Source organism: Cupressus sempervirens, chromosome 11 (assembly GCF_028749045.1).
Source record: "Cupressus sempervirens isolate cs-2001-9-10 chromosome 11, ASM2874904v1, whole genome shotgun sequence".
Lineage (NCBI taxonomy): Eukaryota > Viridiplantae > Streptophyta > Pinopsida > Cupressales > Cupressaceae > Cupressus > Cupressus sempervirens.
In genome coordinates, this window is record NC_143128.1 from 477460859 (window position 1) to 477481489 (window position 20631).

General features: G+C 36.4%; 1 protein-coding gene and 1 long non-coding RNA gene across 2 annotated transcripts; one reads left to right on the forward strand and one right to left on the reverse strand.

The window, feature by feature from the left end:
* The first annotated feature begins 1831 nt into the window (after nt 1-1831).
* Nucleotides 1832-8428, forward strand: LOC149530448 (uncharacterized). Its single transcript, XR_016358460.1, has 2 exons — nt 1832-2155; nt 7924-8428. It is a non-coding gene; the product is annotated as an uncharacterized LOC149530448 (long non-coding RNA).
* On the reverse strand, nt 2919-17168 carry LOC149530449 (fantom protein). Its single transcript, XM_089808722.1, has 5 exons — nt 16348-17168; nt 15262-16242; nt 4090-4154; nt 3931-3968; nt 2919-3822 (listed from the first exon to the last, which is right to left on the reverse strand). The coding sequence occupies exons 2-5, from the start codon at nt 16204-16206 to the stop codon at nt 3245-3247; spliced, it is 1626 nt and encodes a 541-aa protein (XP_089664848.1). The 5' UTR covers nt 16207-16242; nt 16348-17168; the 3' UTR covers nt 2919-3244.
* Nucleotides 17169-20631: the final 3463 nt, after the last annotated feature.

Consider the following 20631-nt stretch of genomic DNA (forward strand, 5'->3'; position numbering starts at 1 on the left):
ATATATTGCACTTCATTAAGTGTAAACAGCATAGTTTAGAGGTTTCTAAAATGGTGGCTGTACAAAGATTGGATCAACGAAGTAGCAGATGGCAAAGCTGTGGGTTTTGCTGTTGGAATAGACAAGCGAGCCACACAAGATGAGGGGACAAGGCAAATGAAGACACCGAACTCGACCAGATGGGCCTCCAAGAAAATAAAAGGCAACCAACGCCCACTCGGTGGCTTAAATTACATATATAGTGGTTCTGAAAAAAAAAAAAAAACATACTTTGAAACAGTAACCATAAATATTAGAACAAGGCTACAAGGTGGTTGAATTTCATATCCATTTGCCGCACAGATTAATGCACTCGAAAGAATCCTTTAACCTCCTCCAAATCTTGTACAGGGCATTGCAAATGTTGAGTCTTTTAAGTTTAAGAAGGCTAAGCACACAACAATGAACGCTATTGAAGATGGGAGGTCGAGCCAAACAGGATATTTAAGATAAGACCTTGGCTGATGCACGTCAACCACATGTAGAAGAGTCACTATCCAAGGTCACAAAACAGTATATTGTATTTGATCAAGATTGTTGGTTGTGATTGATAGCAAGCTTTCAAACATAGTATGTACACACAATTCACAAAGCAAACAGAAACCTATTATAAATTAAGTCAATGTCATGACAAGTAGTCTGAATAAATCCCAACAGTCTGTCTGATTTTCATCAATCAATGAGAATGGAAGGTCTATCTATTTTGTCACTTTGTATGCCTTGCTGCGATATGAGTTGTTAATCTATATTTGTTTGCCAATAAGGAAATTAATCAGAGGGTAAAGGCTAGATGTTAGTTTATTATATATGGTTGTCCATTGGCACACAGGTTGATCAAAGTGGAAAAAGCAAATATGATTCTGAGTAAGAATTCGGTGACCCGGTGAAAAAGGATAATATGATTCTCAGAATTTGGAGATCTGGAGATAGTGATGTGAATATATTTTTGGGTGAGAAATTGGGTCGTTACTTGATTATGCAAGAGTTGTTACAAATGTTTGATCTAATGTACTCCCATTAATCACGTTTAGAGTTGTTAAAAGTGTTTGGTTTAAGTTAATTTTGTTCACAATAATCATGTTTAAGTTGGTGAGTAGTAATTAGTAGGGAGATAAATCAATTTTGGTTGAAGATTGTTTTTGAATTTATAAGTTTAGGGCTTGAATTTTTTATTACCTACAAATTCAATTCAATTATAAGAAAATTAAAATTATAAGAAAATTAAAATTCTAGTTTAAACTTTTGAGATTTATGAAGATCAATTTAAGTCAATTTGTCAACTTGGATGTAAAAAAATGTATCTTACATGCAAATCAAATTGTAATATTGCTGTCAAGATTCAATTGTGTAGTTTTCAAGTCAAACTCATGGACTCATACTTCATGAGTAGTGATTCACAATAACTCATGACAATGAATGGAGCACATTGCACTCATTACATCTAGGTGATGCTTATAGATGAATTGTGGTGGATTGTGACATTTTCCTTCTATAAGCATCACATAGATGCAATGAATATTCATTGTTCCATTCATACATCACTTCTATATGCATCACGTAGATGCAATGAGAACTAACAATTTCATTCATTTTTGTGAGAGAGATTCTTGTGAACCACTACTTATAGAACATAGAACAATGAGATTCACTTAAAAATTACAGAGTCATTAATTATTACATTTTAAACCACTCAAGCAAGACCAATACAAATAAATAGACAGAAATTCAAAATATACATTTTTCCGCACAAAAAATAGTTTTTAATAAATTATTGTCAGACACAAATACCTTTGGTTTCGAAAAGAGAAAAAACAATTTATTTTTTGATAAAAACCCTAGTGCTAAAAACCCGTCTCCCCTCTTTAATGAGGGAGAAAACATCTAAAAATTGACTCTATGCTAAAACAATCCTCATGCATGGAAAAAGTAGCAGTTAAGTTCCTCCCTTTTATGTGCATTCATTTCGTACCATTCAACTTGAGTAGGGAGACGGATACAATATGAGGGATGAGTATTGCATGTGAATCGTTAGTATACCGAGGGCAATGTGTTCATGCTCGCAGAGAATAAAAATGATGGGCTCACTTCTGCACATAGTGCCTCCACTCCCATTAAGGTAAGGCCTTTTTTTTCTTTTATTCCTGCATTCAACCAATCAATTAGTTACCATTGCATTTTTGTTTAGCAGTCTTGAACGTCAAGGAAGACGAAATAGCCTCGGATAAAAGAAATGAGATCATGTTTGGACCCAATTATTAATTATTAGTTATTTCTTATTGGTATTCAGCTTGTGCATTGCAATGCTCAAATGCAAGTCTTCCAATATTGAAGTTAGAAACAAAATGACAGCAAACCGTTGATTGGCCGACAATGAAAACCCGAAATTCATGAGAAGAAATTCAATAAGGTAATGATAAGGTAAAGGCCCGGGATTGAGATCCTCATGAAAGAACAGAAAAACTTTGGCACACACTTTGAACTTATCTCCAATCTCAGCAGGAGACTGGGACTTGCGTGTCCACCTATTCATCGGGTATAATGGAAAAACGCTAGACATTATATTTAATGACATGAGCTTATTGCCACAAAATTATTCTCTATGATCATCTTACTACATTATAGTATTCTATTGACATGAGCTTATTTATTTAATTAGGGGTTTCCCTTATTTGTGCAAAGCAAATCCCATTTTCGAAGAATATTAATCATCAAACAATCCAAGCCTACCATGCCAGGGAACTTCAATGGGCAAAAGAAATAACCTTGCAGCTCCTGCGCACAGAGAACTACGTTCCTTGAACCTTGTATTTTTTTCTTATTTTCAATGGGTTGGGAAGAAACTTTATCCGTTAGAAAGAAGAATGACAACAGCTAAAAGATTTGACATCGTGTGCCCATTACTGCAAGCACCAATAATGGCTTAAACCAGATCTTAATAGTCTTACAAAAATGCATCCAATGTAGATGCCAGTATAATACTCGTGGGGATCAATAGTTGAATGAATTAATCCACTGGAACAGCTAAAATTCCTTCTGCCCTAACCTATCTAAGAACACAATTTTCCTGAAACATGACATTTTTTCGTGGGTGTTTCTAGAGGCCAGAAGAGTCCAGGGTTCAAATTTCAATGTTCATAAAATTGCAGTCATGGAGAAAGCCGCATCACCCAAAGGGGCTTTCTAGCTGCCACATCCTTAGGAACAACTAACTTCCTCCTCTGTCCTTGACAGATTTTCGTGATAAACAAGGCTTGACTTTTGACTGATTTAATGTCAAACCACGCCTCCTTGTTCTTACCCTTCGGATAGCAGCCACTGCTGCCAAATACTGCCAAGACCCGTTTTGCTTCTCTCTCTTTACCAATTCACTCTTTCCAAGAGTTGCATCCGATATTACCTCCTTCCTTGGTTCAATAAGATTGATAGGCAAACTTAAATGCTGCCCTTCATTTCCAATGATGGCACTGCAAAGAACAAACTTTGATTCTTCAAGTTGCATGAAATATGGTGATGTTTTCAAAATCTTTGCCACTTGAATTCTTGGAACAATGCCTCCACCATGAAGACCAGGTAGTCCTCTTTCAAGTATCCTAGAAACTGCTTCACGAGCTGTAAGGCCCATTTTTCCAGCTTGCAGGAATACCTGATAAAGTGAGAAGAGAAGTGTTTCAATTGGCTGATTTACTGGATGATCAGGACAAACAATATTTTGAGGAACAACTTTTGGTGATTCCTCCGTTGCTTCTCTCCTAAATTCTGCTAGAGCTCCATCATCGCTGCAATCTGTGCAGTCACCATTTTAGTTCAGTTATATGTATGAAAAAACCTTTTATTAAATTAAAAACAGAAGCAGACACGACCAGCAAGCTAGTGAGAAACATATTATTATACCCATAGATCCTGAATATAAGTGCCTCTTCGTGCCGCACCTTTGCAAAATGGACAGACAATTCAAATTAAAGAGCGACAGAGACAAAAACCAAATATATAGCATCTACTTTTTGAAATCCTTAGTTGAGAACTTGCTTTAGCAGTTGTGATTCAAGATACCTATTTCGAGTCTGTGGTGTTCTTTGCCCTTCAACTTCTCTTCTTACTTCACTGTGATCATTGAGCTGCACAAAAATTCAAGAATGATGCTTTGAACTTTAGAGTATAACATTTGCTTCAGTTCAACTGTAGCTCTTAATGAATTCTATACCGGCTATCTATAGTTCAATGCAAAAACATGGTTAAGGAATACTTTAGTCCTTGGATATAATCTTCTTTGAATTGATCATTCCGGCAGAAACAATGTCCAACAGAGGAGAAGTTCCAAAATAAAGGCTACAAGCTACCTCTTCTACCAGTCATTTTTCATTTGTTTCATAGAAACATCTGACATTGACCAGAGGAAGCTTACTATCGAAATTGGCAGAACAAAATATTAAATACCAAAGACTGAATCTACAAAATGAAATACCAGAGGCCGGATATTATATTATAATCAATGAATTAAAAGGCGTACTACGAAAGGACTGGCAAGTCAATGGCTGCAAATGTTGAAACATTAACATTGCTATAGAAGTTCTGCAGTCAGAAATCTGCCACATCGTCTTAACAAAAATTGATTGTTTGCATCTCTGAGTAGGACCAAATCCAGAATAGCATGTAAAATGGATGTTAAACAACTCATAATAATGTATCCAAACTGCACTCACATAGCCACTCGACAGTGCTCTCAAATAGGCCAGTGCTGTTATTATGTGGTAATAGCACCTATAATATACTCAGGAAACATCCTATTAGTAGCACTTTGTTAATTCAAATCCATTATTTCTAAATATTGTACCTACTCCTGCTTCAATCAGGAGATGCTTATTGATCGGTCACATAGGAAATCAGTAGACCACTATAAGTACGACCACAAAGATCCAACAGATAATCTTTTCCCTAATCCAGGAAAGTCACAGTTCTGGTGATGATAGTAAATTGAAAGCAAACAAGTAGTTATTCGTAATTCAACACCCAGAATGGCTTATTTAAAATTCTACAATATTATTTTCTCTTGAAAGAACTGAACTTGGATACTAATTTAGGATTCCATACAATTACAAATTCATGAAACTAGCATACCTTATTTGGGATTCGATGTAAGTACAAAAAACCTTATAAATTACAAGCATTCAAATATTGATGTGCAATAGTAGTTAAGTAATATTCAGGGAACAGATCTCAGACGCACATTTTTCTTGTGGCGGGAAATGCTCAAGTGGTGATTCCAAAACACTTTTAAACTGTCCTGTTTGCTGGTTGATTGGATATTAGGTAAGTGACTTCTTGGAAATCCCTATTTCTGTCAACATGAATTCAAACTTATTTGATGAATATCATGTACAGAATATGTTGCAAATCAATCGTTATCCATGATAACATTGCCTCAAAAGTTACAAATGTTCATATTTAGTCATATTTAGTCAGTATATAGGATATTGATGATTGGATCCCTGGAAGTGGAAGACATTTGACCATCATCAAACACTCTTTAGGGCAACCTCCGATATTGTTGTAAAATAGCATTTGGTGTCCATTTTTATTCCCTCATTGTATGTCAGAAGCACTAATTCAAGGCTCCATGAACTCACCATATCCTTGACCGAAAATAGCCTCAAGACACAAATTCCATCCTTCAAGAAATGAATGTAGCAGCAAAAACTTATAACACAAATAAGTATGTGGCAGCGAACCTTCTAGTAATTGTGGATAACAACTTTTTGTAACAGCCTCCTTGAAGGAAACTGGGGTGTAGGCATTTCTTGTATCGATCATAGGTGGACGAAAGGAGGGAGTATGTCATGGAATTTAAATCAGTAAATGACACAGATTTGTCATTGCATTTGTGTGTCAGTGTTATAGTGCTTTGCACTTGCTATCTTGAATTGTGAATAATATAAATATTTAATACTATATTATACTGCATTTGTCATTTATAATGTGTGAGAGAGGGTTGCATTTGTCATTTCTAATCACCAGAATGTGCATAAAGATGATGTCAAATTCTTGGTCTGCTGTAAATCAGACCGAGTGTCAAAGGAAGTGAAGATATACTAGATATAAGGCCACTTGATCTAAGATTGACAGTAATAATAATTATGGTTATCAGATGAGCAGAACAATATTCCTAGAGGGAATTGTGGCAAAAGATGAGAGAAATGCATTAAGGAATCGTTAGAATCTAAGTTGCATGGGTAGGTGTACCCACACTCTGGACGCGTACCCACATATCCAAGTACCGGATATGTGTACTCTCAAATATCGGGAACTCAGTGGAGAGCATCATTGCTAAGGACCTTGATTAATATTTCTGATTTTTGCTTCAGTTTTTTTCTTTGCATATCAACTTGTTTATCAAGCTTAATTCAATACGTAATCAGGCTGAACTTTGATACAATACTGATTTACAGTAAACTATATCACTGTTCAAGTCAGAAGTTTATCATTTGCAATATGTCATTGTTATATGATTATGATCTTCATGTTCGTGTTTAAAGTCTGCCTTCTCCATTAAGCATCTAAACATTTATCATATATTATTACTACTATTTACAAACATGTAGCAAATCTGAAACTGAAAACAATACATTATTATATCTGCAAACTTTATCATTGTTCTTGTTTTGAAAAACCATTTTTATGACCCATATTTTCAGATTTCTATATTTATTATATTTCATTTAATAAAAATTTGACATACCTAAGTATACTGTCCCCTATTTTGAAAAATAACTGTACCCCTACCCGTAGCGGTACCCTAACTACCCAAATACCATTCCCGTACAACCTTGGCTAGAATCCACTTTACAAGGATCCACAGGGATGCATGTCTAGTCCCAGGTCTTTCATCCCATACACATCCCCAAAATATAAACAAAACTACGACCCTAATCATACTGTTTTGAAGTCGGTAAACGAGAAGAAAAGTAAAAGGATAAAGAGAAAAACATTAGTTAACCAGCATACCCATACTTACCCGAAGAATGGTACTGGTAACAGTAAGGAAGACAGTACTGATACACCATTTCTTGAGAAAAAAGGAGACACCAAACGTATATATAAAATGTGAAATATATAATTACAATTATGAAATTTTGAATTCTTGCATAAATGTCCAGGCTAATGTTCAGTTCCTGTTTCTCTGTAGTTTTGAACTTGTAAAGTTTAAAGTTAAACAGCAAGAAACAGGTTATTTCAAAGCTTTTCTCCAGGGATTATATATGTAGTTTTTAATACTTCAGTTTTTTATATTGAAAACTTAAATGCCAAATAGAGAAAGTGTTTATGGGTGGGAGGCAACTTTCATGAGAAGATACAGACCATTCATGCGCACGTAGAGGCTCGAGAAAAATAGACGCAGGAAGCAAACTTAGAAAAATCACATACCAGTATCATTTCAAATCTACTAGTCAATACATGTTTTGTGTGCTTCTTGTGTTTCATGGTAAATTTAAAATAGTTTTTAGGGTTTTTTCCACTTCTTTAGTTTAGGGGTTTTGGGAGAAATTCCCGATTTAGGGTTTTTTTTAACTGAGACTTCTGGAGACGTGCTGTGATTGGAGATGTCTCTATTCTTGTCTGCGTCCCAAGGATGTTGGAGATAAATCTATCTGCCACTTCGATCATACATAATGGGATTCAACTTTTGACATTAATATTTTTTGGGTAATGTTTGTCCAAAGGAAGCCACTAGGATTCAAATTCTGATGTAGCTTATCCTCAGATTGTAATTGGTCTTTGATGTAATATATCTTATATGTCATTTGTATACTTTGCAACAGTTCCATGAAGAATGTCTTTGATTTTGACACATACAAGCACAAAATGCACGGTTATTCTGATTCTTTTCAGGATGGTTGGAGTGAAGGAGCATGTGAGATCTCCTAAAGTGCAAGGGACTAAAACTATATGAAGACTTAAAGGTAAATGCCCTGTGGAGATGTATCGACTGATTGTGGCTATGGTCCATAAGGTGTAGGCATTTTGAACCATTCACGTTTGTAGCTTTTTATAATGATAGATGCACTAGGCAAATAAAGGGGTTTTACTGAAAAATTTTGCTCAGCCATTTGGTTGAGGATGGGGTATACTAGAAAAAAAAAAGAGGAGACAGTAGGTGTCCATCCTACTGAAGAATGGCATCCTTGGGATTGTAAGGATCAGTTTATAAAATATTACTGATACATTAACTGGTCAAAATTTATTCCACTAGATTTTATTTTTGTATTTTGTAATATTTCCATGCATACCATGACAACATCAACTTTCTTTAATTCTTACAGTTGACATTTGGGTAAAACTATCCCAAAGATTTGATAAACCCCTAACTAAAGAAGCAGTCTTTGAAATTGGGCTTGACCTGATGTTATTTGAGGTCTGGGAATGTTTGACATTTTGGAAACAATTTTAAGATTTTGCTGTGAAGGAAGGTGTCGACAAAGATATAATGTAGCACATTTCCTTTGACAGCGTCATTTTATTCTTACATAAATCTCTCATGTTCAAATGTTTCCGATGGAATACTTCATTATAAATCCCCTTTGTTTTGTTATGCATACAAAATATGTAAAACTGTGAATGACATCATTGTGGATGAATAGGAGGACTGTAGTCCTATTATTTGTCTAAACAAATTTTTAATAGAAACTTTTAGGGGAAAACTCGGTTAAAGACCATTTTTAGTAATAGATAACCATTTCCTCTTGAGTGAATGAACCTCCCTCTCCAATGAACGACGGGACTTTTTTACTCTGCCTTTTGTATATCGTTCAAGTTTTGTAAACATCTTTGGTTACGACACCATGAACTATGTAGTTTATAGGAATGTATTCTACATCTTGAAATATGTATGCTTTTTCTTGGAACACTATCTATAATTATGATAATGTATTTTATTTTTTATTGACTTGTTTGTTGAAAATTAATATCTTACATCAATGCCATTTTTGGCCTTCGAGTTCAATGACTTACATTGGCTACTGACTGACATTTCTTTCATTATATTTTTGTGGGATTTTCGGTACAAGTAATATTTTATTTAATAATCAAGTAATCTCTACAATGACTTTCTATGACAAGTATTGAGATTTGTAAGTTTCTTAGAACACTATTTAATGCTTATGATTATGAATTTATGATTATAATATTTTATTTTAGTTTTACTTTTTATCGAATTGCTTGTAAGAAAATTATCATCTTTCATCAATGCCACTTTTGAACCTTCAAGATCATCGACTTGCATTGGTTAGTCAGCGACAAGCCTCTTAGCATATTTTTAATGGGATTTTCAGTACGTGTAATAGTCAATAATCAAGTCATCTCCCCAGTGACTATTTACATGAGAAGTCATTGCCTTCGCAAAAGTTTTCTTATATATCTTGCTGAGAATTACAAGGCAAGATGACTCGCACTGCACACAAGAATCTCTAAGCTTTTGTTAATATTGTTAAATTCATTAAAGTAATGACTGGTTATTGATCATGAAAATTATTCCTGTGATAATTTTAAGCAAGAAAATCCTTGACATGGTGGAAAATCCCACAAACATACAATACCTAAATGAATGCAGCAAACATCATTAACTACTTTCGCCCTGCTTTTTGTGCAAACTAAATCCAGTTTGTAGTTTTGGTCAATTTCAGTGGAATTGACAACTGATGCTTGTGGCAATTTAAAATGGTGGTTTTTTTTCGTCTCTGCCTTCATTCTATTTGTTTTGGCCCTGTTTTCACAAATGCGAAATCAGAGCAAAGGTAGCCTAGAAAACATTTGCAAATCAAAGATCTGAAGGCAATCAAAGCAGATCACCGTCCACTAGGTCCCAACATTTGCAGTTGCTATGTGCAGCTAGTTTAATGAGACTCTAGCCATCTTGGATGAGACAGTAGAGGAATCAGAATGTGATCGAATGCAAAAGTAGGATGTTGAAACTTCAAACTTCCCGCTCTTTAGCCTCATTCAACTAATTCTGTTCTTTTATCCACCTATTTTCCCATATCATATGTTATTACTTGTAGGTGATTTGTTGAGTCTTTAGGCTCAAGATGATCTATACAATATTTGTATGGGTTGCATCAAACAATCTCAGAATTATGTATGTTGTTTTTTTTCTTATCTCAAGGCATTATGTTTGAGTCTCGGAATTAAGTTATAGAAACTAATGGAGTCAAGACAATTTTTACAATATTTTGTGATTTGATTGGTAACATCGAACAAATTCAACAGTTTTAAATACTTCGTTTATTTTTATCCTTAGGCACAATATTTGATATGAAAAAGAGTGACTCTTATTTTCCTTATTTTTACAGATATTCTATCTTTTTTAATTTGCCAAATTTTTCAAAAGGTTTCCATTTTAAACCAATGTAATTGAATATAATGTACACTAAACTATATATGTTTTTCTTCCTTCACTTATCGCACGTTTCTAGAGTGCCAGTGATACGCTTATAATCTAGATTCTAAACTGCAATCAATTCAAATGCATTAAAAAAATTAGTCGATGTTTTGTAGTGCTTTAAGCGGAATGAATAATTTCCCTCTATTTGGATTTTATAGTGGACGTCAAGTTTTGTTCGTGTTAGAATGAGATTCTTATGAAGATGATAATGTTTTGAACAAAAGTTAAAAGTTAGTGAATTTTTCACCCACTCTAAACTAAAGTACTCGATTAATTCGTAGCTCTGCTGCTTGGCCTAACTGGAATGTAATCATTTCTTGATCTTAGTGATCAAAAGGATGTATGAAAATTTCAAGAAATATGGTCACAAATAAGAGAGATTCAAAAAGAGTTCAATTCTTTAACAGTTAATAGTTTGCCATTATGGTTCATTTTCTAGATTAGCTTTGTGTTGACTAGTTTGTTGAGATATCGAGGACCATTGAAGCTTTGTTGGCCTTGATCTGTGTTGAAGGCCCCAATGTCATGCACCAACTCAGCAAATGCCAGTTGGAGTTTTGTGCCAACCAAGGAGCACCAAGATATCAAGAAGCTGGTGCTGCACACCATTAGATTTGGCATTTGTGCTATGCAATGTAACATCTGGCTGAGTGTAACTGCAAGTACAGCTAAACTAAGAGGACAGACTCGCGGTTTGACCCAGATTACTACTGTATTGAATGCTAATCATGATGTAGAGATATCAAGTTGTCCATTGGATGATAGGGGATATTTCAATACTAGAATTGGGTGTGAACCTATGTTATCCAAGGACGCGTTTCCAGCCTTAAGTCTTGAATTTCGGAAACCATCCCCATTTCGGACAGCCGGAAACATTTCCAAGCCGTCCCCACCCAAGCAAGAAAATCAGAAACCCGTCCCCGAAACTTCGGAAATGGTCAACGCATTTCTAGATGGTGTTGACCGTCCCCAGAACTCCGTAGCCATTTCTCGTCCATCCTGGGGACTGCTTTAAGTTTTCAATTTTAAAATAAAATTCAACTTAAAAAAACCATTAATAAATGATGATTTTCTGCCCATTCGCTGGCCCCACATTAAAATAATAAAATATGTTATTATAACCTATGTTGAAATTTAGTTTTTGGAAGCCATTATAAACTTAGCATCCAACTATGACTCAAAATTAAAACTTCAACTTTTGTTCAACAAACCAGATCTGAAAAGTGATTGTAAATCAAACTTCTATTTGATATTCATATTGCAGACTTGGAAATCATTGCTGCTGGATTGAGGAATACTCAGATTGCTTTCAGCTTTGATAATACTATGATAGCAGCAATAATTGCCCAGAAATAAATTGTTCTAGTTGATTACTGCCCAAACAAGATGGCTGCTACCCATCTAGGAAGATTTGGCACAACAAATTTGGTTTTCCTCCAAAACCCACAACAAAGGGCTTTAAAGTCTAATTTATGGCAGATTGATTCTTTCATTTGATATCATCCGATGTTCCAATTCTTCGACAATGATTCAATTTGATGCTATGTTCTATGCTGATTTGATGAATGAAATTGATAATTTTAAACTATGTTGCTATGATGAATGTGACAATGCTATGTAATTCTGAAATTCATGAATTTATATATATATATAGCCGTCCCCTATTTCAACCAAAAGAAAAACTGTCCTGAAAACCCATTTCCTCGTCCCTCGTCCCCTGTCCTGGAAAAACTCGTGGTAACATAGGTGTATGAATAGGCTTTGGCTATTTCTTGTGCTTTGATGCCTTGTACCAAAGCACACTTCCTACCCTCCGGGAGACCACCTCAATGAACACATTACATGTTAGGGTGAAGATGGCTGTACTTCAGTAACTAAAAAAGAATACTAATATTCCAATTGTTATTGGATTGGAAAATGTAGGAAGAAGGATTAATGTGATAAGTGCCATTTAATTTTTCCAGTTGTTCACTGATCACAGTTAACCGCTGTAATTGATGGCTCTATATACTGGCTACATTCTTCTAAGTTAAATAATCTGAAACAAAATCATAAAGAAATATCAATACAAAATGTACCTCAAAAAATCATCTTAAAAAGGATACCTTGATGAGTTCGATCAAATTTCAATTGTAGCATAGATTAACTCCAATGCCAAATGAAGAAGAAATGAAACAATTTTATATAGCTATATTGTACCTCAATGTCAACAAACAGGCCTGATATTTTATTCACTTATTTATATTGTGAGTTGCTGAATCGCGGGACTTTTCTGGGCGTTTTTGGGTAGAAAACGTACTGGAACCTGATTCTGAAACAAATCTCCTAGAGGTATACATCTGGGATTTGTGATTTTAAATGCCAAAAATGTTTAGTGACTCTAGTTTGATCTTTTTGATACAGAAACTTAGATATGAATTAGAATGATATGTTTCAAAATTTCAAATTTGTAATAGTTTTGTTTAGCATATGTATGGTATATGACATTCTAAATGTAATTCTATTTTGAAGCTGCTTATATATATATATGAACATAATAAATATGTACCTAACCCCTTACAAAAATTTCTGTTGTACCAGCATTTTGTAACCATGTACCCATTCCGTTCTGATTCCAATTCAGCAACTGAGTTTATATTCATCCATTCATAAAGCATAATCACTGTTTCAAAACAGTTCAATATCTGTTTGATAAGCCCAAAGCATCTATTTTCATCATGCATAACCATTTATCTATTCATGTTGGCCTACATCAATTTTAGTATTTCCAGACTGATCCTGGCTTCATACTGATGTGCTTCAGCACCATCAGTGACTGGTCAATAGCATCAAAATATCCTTCAACCTCCATAAATGCACCTTTAACTTGATGCACTTTTGATTCGAGTGGTTTTTCCTCTCACAGGTATTCTTCTTTTCTTAGTGGAATGGCCTATTTCCCTCGCATAAATTTGCCATCTCTTCAAGGGGTTTAGGCTGCACCTGGATACTTAGTAACTGCGCGAAGATAAGCCAGGTTATGATTTAGGTCTGTTTTTTGTGCCCTAAAAGAAAAATTAGATGATTGTGATTCGTCTAGTAATTTCCATGAGCTTTGTCTCTTTTACCAAGGTCATATGTAACTAGAACATTTGTATAGTAAAATGAATGCACCGAGCTGTGCATAAATGCCATGGCACATATTTGAGATACAGCCCGAGATGAGTCTAAAACAGCCATAAATTGAAATAACTAAACATTGATAGCTTGTAGTCAACTGCACGCACGCCCCAGCCAGGGATATGGTCTGATATTTTATTCAATATGTTTAATTAAAACCAGACAAGCGTAACGTTACAGAAATGTATGCCTAAAAGATAGAGGCAACTTTGACCAATTATAACCCAAATGAGTCTACACAGTTTCGCTTCCATGATAGGCAACTACCCTACAATTTTTAACGTGAAGCCTCAGCTGTCCTTTATAACATGCTAAGAGAAATATTCATCATTCTGATTGAATATCAATTTATATATTCTGAAAGCAGATATATTCAACCTTTGGGGAGAAAAGAAACAAGTTCATAAATTTCAGGTTCCAGCTCATTGCTTCGAATCTTCGCTCATGGCCACTATCCTTGAATGGATTTGCAGCCGACAAACATATTTTATTTATAATTTTTGTGTACTGTATTCCTCTATTCAATATATGCAGCCAGGAAAATAAATTCGATTTTTTTCAACAGCATGGTGCAAAGCAAAACGAAATTAGTATCGAGTTGAGCATAAACTACATAAAAGTAATTATCTGTATTAAGCATCGTGAAAAGCAAGGTAAAATCGTAGTTATGGGAGTAAATAAACTACATGATAGCAAATGTATACTTATAATAATAGATACAATAGTGGTAACACTATCTATCATTTCAAATGTGAAGAATTTTCATGGAAGATAGTCCTAAACTAAGCAGGTCAATAATATGCAACATCGTAAACAAATAAATGAATTTGTTAGTTTACGCATCATTATTATTCACATACTGAAGCATGTGTTGTGACCTGTTAGTATTTAAAGAGATTCGTATCAGAAAATTTCAAAATTTGGAAATCTATTTTCTTCCAAGTCCAATGTGACGTGCAGCAGTTGCGTTCGAAACAAAATATACTATCTGGCAGACCGCTCAGTCGCTATATATTCTCAAAACTGACCAGATTAGTCTCCCGGAGCGAACCATAATGCCTGACATATTTTCAGGAATAAGCCATGCAAAGAAAACAATTAAAAGCTTATAGATGAGCCGGCGATAAATTAAATGATGTGTTAGGGTAAGGGACCGTTTCACTCCATTGTAAACCGATTAATTACAACAAAGCGGCACTTAGCCTGTGTTAAATGCCAATGAAAGGCACTAAGGTAAATTCCAATGGACACTCCAATCCCCCTGAGCAGAACATATGATCTCATTCTATAGCTTGTCCTAATTGCCAACAATTTGGATTTCCTCTAGTTGCTACAAAGCATAGAACAAGATTCATAACAAAAACCGCAAACAAGATTGTACTCAATGGTGAAATGTCATATGCATAGCTATGTGCTCCAACGAAAGCAAAAAGCTGACTGATACACTATTGGACGAATTGTTGGCATAAAGCATAATATACTAATGAGTTGATATGTAGGATCGAAAAGAGTACACAGCATAATGCGAGGGATGCTTAGCATATCCAAGTTCAGCGTGTATGAGACACTCACAAATAAAGAAAAAAGTATAAACATAACATTTATGAAGGGTCTGCTGCAAGTATGCTTACTTCTTTTGTTGAAGAGATGGAGTTGGAATCATGCACTCGCCTAGTTTGAATCTTGGCAGGTGCTGAGCAATGGGCAGCATTAATATGCTCAACAATCCTTGATCTTGAAGTAGCAATGCTCATGGAACCTTTTCTCGCGGCATGATGCCCATCAGCCACAATGCATTTGTCGGAAACAGACTGTGCTTTCTTGTCTCCGACTTTCCAAATGCTGCCTTTCCTGTACATAACTTTTCGCGATCTCCAGATGGAAAGACTGGTGTCAATGAGAGTCACTTCAGTGCAAGAATTACAAGAAGAAGAAGAAATGTCAGCATTTGACCTCTTGCTGCCATCAATACTGTTCTCCGCTATTTGTCTAAAGCCCTTTCTTTTCTTCACTGGACTAATCTCCCCATCGTATTCCTTTTTCCGTGATCCAGCTACTACACTGTTCACTGCACTTAACGGCGACGACGTGCAAACGGCCTTGTCGCTCGCTTTCCCAGGCTTCTCCACAATGTTATCATCATTTGCGCTCAATGACTGCAACGAATTGGCGTCAACAGACGGACAGATCCTGGGCCTGTCTTGCTTCCTTTTGCGCTTCGTCTTCTTTCTGTCATCCAATTTCCAGTCTTGCCGCATGCAGAAAAGCTCGGCCAAGGCATTATTCGTCATCTCCAGCCAGTCTTTCTTCTCCTCCTTAACTGCGGCCAAAGATTTTTTCTTTGTCGCGCCTCTCGCACGAGCCCTAGCCTTTTCGTCCCCTTGGACTTCCCCACACTCAGTTTTCACTTGACAAGATTTCGTGCACGAAAGGGCAGGGGATCGATCCTGCGACGTGGTGGAGTTTAGAAAGTCTTCCATTTTGAGGCCTGGTTCGACAGGAAACCCTTTTGCAGACCTCAGCCTGTTGAGCCAATTCATACGCGCCTCCGCTCTGGAGGCTGCTAACACGTACATTCTCTTCTTGTGTTCCTCTATCTCTCTCTACTCTACCTGCCTAATTGCCATATTAGACCGAAAACTACCGTTGGACGTGAAAAACAAACAATTCAATCAACAGCAATAAAAAATGCACTGAAAAGCCAAGACGGACCGGACCTCAAGATCTGTGACACCAATAATAATGACCTTCAATCATGCGATCGATAAAGATCAAGTCTTGAACAAGGGTTAAACAAATCCCGGAAACGATTCATAGTTTTATCCACGTCCGGCAAATGCAGGCAACTGGTTGTACGATACACCTTTTTTGTCCACGAACTTGTGCCACGGCGAAGTTGCCAACAGCCAAACGATCTCACCATGTAGAACTCCATACGCCATCAAAATACAACATATTTGAGCCTAAAATAACACTTCACCCACTCGTTCCATCTCAAACAGCAACGAAATCTACCGTAACTATAGATCGCGAATCATCACGATTCATCATCGAACACCCTCACATCCATTTCCCGAAACGTCAACGTCAATCTTTCTTAGCACAACGCAACCTATACAAATCAAATCATCACCTACGCCTCCAATTCCGACGTCAGAAAATCTATTAAATCAACGACGACAGTCGTAAATTTACCAACTCTCCTCCCATTTCTAACATTCCGCAGACCGAGTGCGCCTTATAACTTACTAAATCCGCAGATCATGAGATCGATCCGAACAAATCACCCGCCCGCAATTCTCAAGCAGATTTCCTACATGTACTAAAATCCGTGACAGGATAAGAAAATTCTTTGCGCTTGCGGTCGGAAGGAGATCAGGAGGGAAGTGCAGAAGAGAATAAAAATGGCGTCTTTAGGGTTTGGTGAAAGAATTGCAGGATCAAGAATCGAGGAAAGTCATTAAACCCCTTATTTTACGTTCTCATATATTAACACTTGTTGTGGGCGCATTCGCATGGACGCAGAATTTTACAGGTTATCCGCACTCCGTGTTTGTCTCCCTCTGATTTGGTGGAATAAAGAAAAATACTGCCCTCCTCGATACCAGGTCTTTCCCCTATATTTCTTTTTTCTAAATATACTTAGTTTGGCCTCTCTCTTAATATGAATCAAATCAAGTAGGAAGAATCATTGGAATCTAGGCCCCAGTCTAAGGCCCCCAATAAAAAAGAGGGTTTCATGGATGTTATTAAAATTTGTTTGAGTTTCTTTCAAAGAGGCCAATTTAATGTTGTAGACTTAAATGAAGAATGAAAATTTGAATAATCTAGATTGTTTTAGAAACTTGGAAGAGATTGAATCCAAGCAATAAGTTATGATTTACATGCAAACATGACCAAACACCAACACATGATAATACATTCACATATGGATGTTAAAGTTTTACGTAAACATGACCAAACATCACGTTGTCACAAGTATAAGAAAACATGGATACACCAAGCATTCAAACTTCTTTATAGTAGCTCAATGATCATAACAAATAAATGTATCCAATTTGTAAAGTACCCGGCAAGATGAAATACACAATAGCCTGGGATATGCTTGTCCACTTGCGTACTTGGGCCAACCACGGAAAAATGGCTCCTTATCTAATCTAGAAAATCCAGCAAATGCAAAAATGACTTCTTCAGAATGAAATTGGTGTTCAATCTCCAACTACAGACTCCTACCCAACATGCTTGAGTTGCCCACAACACTGTCATGTTGGAGCTCTAACTCTGTGGATATTCCTCCAATTCGAGCATCCAATGTTGAAGATGATCCACATCTCAGTCCCTAAACAGTTGCGATAATATGTAATCGATCCAATGTTAATATCTCATGAATGCTCAATCATTAATCGATTGGAAAAGAAAAGAAATGAATCCAAACCGGGGCTACATCTTATTCAGAGATCAAAGGGAAGGTCATCCCTCAGAGAAATGGTAATTCACCTAAGTGAGAAAATTGTTCTTTCACTTGCCAAAAGTGACTCCTTATGTGTTTTCCTTCCTCCAGAAATGCTCAGACCAACCCATCGATGTAAGAATGGACGTTACGTTGGGCATAACATGTAGTTGCAAACTTTACAAGGTCCATGACAGAAGATAGCTATGGTGGCAATCATAAGGAAGGGAGTCTACAATCAATGGCCACATCAGATTGGGGGCCACCACCACCAATGAGCAATGAATAGAAACAACTTAGATACAATGGATATTACTAATTTTCCACCTCCACACCACGACACCCCTATTTTTATAACTTAGGCCAATCAGGTTCGAGAAATAGACCAAGCTTAACATCATGGACTACTAAGCAGGAGGGGACATGATAGCCCTCCCTCCCCAGGATTGCTTGTCCCCAAGCAATTGAAGTGATGGGTGTTAACAAATCTGCTCACTCTCCCATTTTGCATCTTCAGTTGTCAATTTTGTCCCATCTAACCATATACTCCTTGATGACTCAGTTCCTTAATCGCCTTTCTCTTGTGTTCAAAATTTCTGCAAGCAAAAGCTCCAACTTGTTGGATACAATTGTTAATTGTGTATTGTCTTTGATGTTACACAAATGTCATATAAGCCATCAGACAGTGTCTACTGAGCTCACTCGGTTATCAAGGGAAAAGTAACAGAAAATTAGCTTCTACCGAGTTCCCACAGTTAACAAAGAAAAACCAGTATCTACCGAGCTCACTCGGTTATCAAAGGAAAAGTAACAAAAAGTTAGCTTCTACCGAGCTCCCACGGTTAACAAAGAAAAACCAGTGTCTACCGAGCTCACTCGGTTATCAAAGGAAAAGTAACAGAAAGTTAGCTTTTACCAAACTCCAAAAGGTCAGCAAAGGAAGATCAGTGCTAATCGAGTTCACTTGGTCTCCAAAGGATTTTTGCAGGGTTTGCAATGTTTACCGAGCTTCATTTGGTTAACACTAGAAAACCATTCTGGAGTAATGGTTACCGAGCTGGGTCGGCCAGCAAAGGATTTTATTGTTTTGATATTAGGATCAATTGTTTCAAACAGCCGACTGATGTAATTATTATTTTTTAGTTGTTGTAACTTATATTTGAGCCGACTTGACAATCTAAATGATATAAGTAAGAGGTCAAGTTGTGAATTCTAAGTGTGCAAGTGAATGAAATAATTGTGATATGAAGGTTGATTATTGTGGAAGCGAATGATCAGAGATCATTGAGGAGCAGCAGAGCCATATTCAATCAAGAAGGATCTAATACTATTGAACAGAAATCTGTAGCCAGCAAATTCAGTTGCATCTTGTTCAGGTCAACTCATTGTTGCTTTCTAACCATTGTAGCAGTGACTTCAAATCTCTTAACAAAGTTGGTTTAACAGCCATTTTGTAAATCCTCTAACAAGGTGACAATTCAGTTGAATTGTTCTTAAGACCTCCAACCAAGCCACTCCTTACAGGGTGATTAAATCCTCTAACAAGGTCACACCTAATAGTGTGTTTTGTAACCTTTAACAGGGTTGGCTCCTAACAGGGCTCACTTCAGAAGAGTGAAAATCCGTGACTAGTTACTTGGTGGTTTTTCCCATATTGGGTTTCCACATTAAATCTGGTGTCTCTTGTGTTCATTTATTTTAATCTTTGCAAGCATATTAATAACTATGAATGCTAGATGATCAGTAACTAGTTAATCTACCGAGTTACAGTATTCCTGCACTGTTTACCGAGTATCAGCAATAAGTAAGCATTATAGACATCTAAGGGATTTTGGAATTTCTTTTGTGCTAACTGATTCACCCCTCCCCTCTCAGTTACTTCATCTATATTTCCAACACAACTTCCCTTCTTCATCCAACAGTGGTAATCCTAGTGATATTGTGACTTGTTGCCTAAGTGCCCTTTTGAGGTATGAAACATGAAATACATTGTGAATTTGGTTCTATGCTAGTAGTTTTAACTCATAAGTTGTATCTCCTATTCTTCTCGTCACTTTGTAGCATAAAATTTAGGCCTGAGTTTCTCAGACCCACTCTTTTTCAATGAACTTTGTCTATATGGTTGGAGTCGTAGAAATACCATCTCTCTAATCTCAAAATCTCTCTCAATTTGGTGTCGATCAACATAAATCTTTTGTTGATTTTGAGCTCACTTCATATTTTCTTTTAGAGATGATAGGATATCATGTTGTTCCTGTACACTCGAAAGTGTCCCACTCTAAACCCTTCTATCCAAACAATTCCATGAGTTTGGAATGCTTGGATGCCGGCTTAGAGCTCCCTATCCACGGAGTGCAAGAGAGTGTATTTCAAGTTCAAGGGCTCTCAGATGAGCCTTAGAGATACTCTTCTTGCTAGTAAACCATGCAATGGGAGGTTCCAAAGACAAGATGCAAGAATGCAAATGTCCCAAGGAGTTCCTCAAGAATGCAATGCAAATGAAAATTAAACTAGGATGATAATGCAAAATGCAGCTATGCTAAAACATGTA

What these genes read in the sequence shown, in the direction of transcription:
- LOC149530449 (XM_089808722.1), bottom strand. Translation starts at nt 16,206, where the DNA reads ATGTACGTGTTAGCAGCCTCCAGAGCGGAGGCGCGTATGAATTGGCTC. An exon ending in ACACCACAGACTCGAAATAG is followed by an intron (nt 3,969 to 4,089) that starts GTATCTTGAATC and finishes CATTTTGCAAAG; the next exon opens with GTGCGGCACGAAGAGGCACT. An exon ending in CTTATATTCAGGATCTATGG is followed by an intron (nt 3,823 to 3,930) that starts GTATAATAATAT and finishes GTGACTGCACAG; the next exon opens with ATTGCAGCGATGATGGAGCT.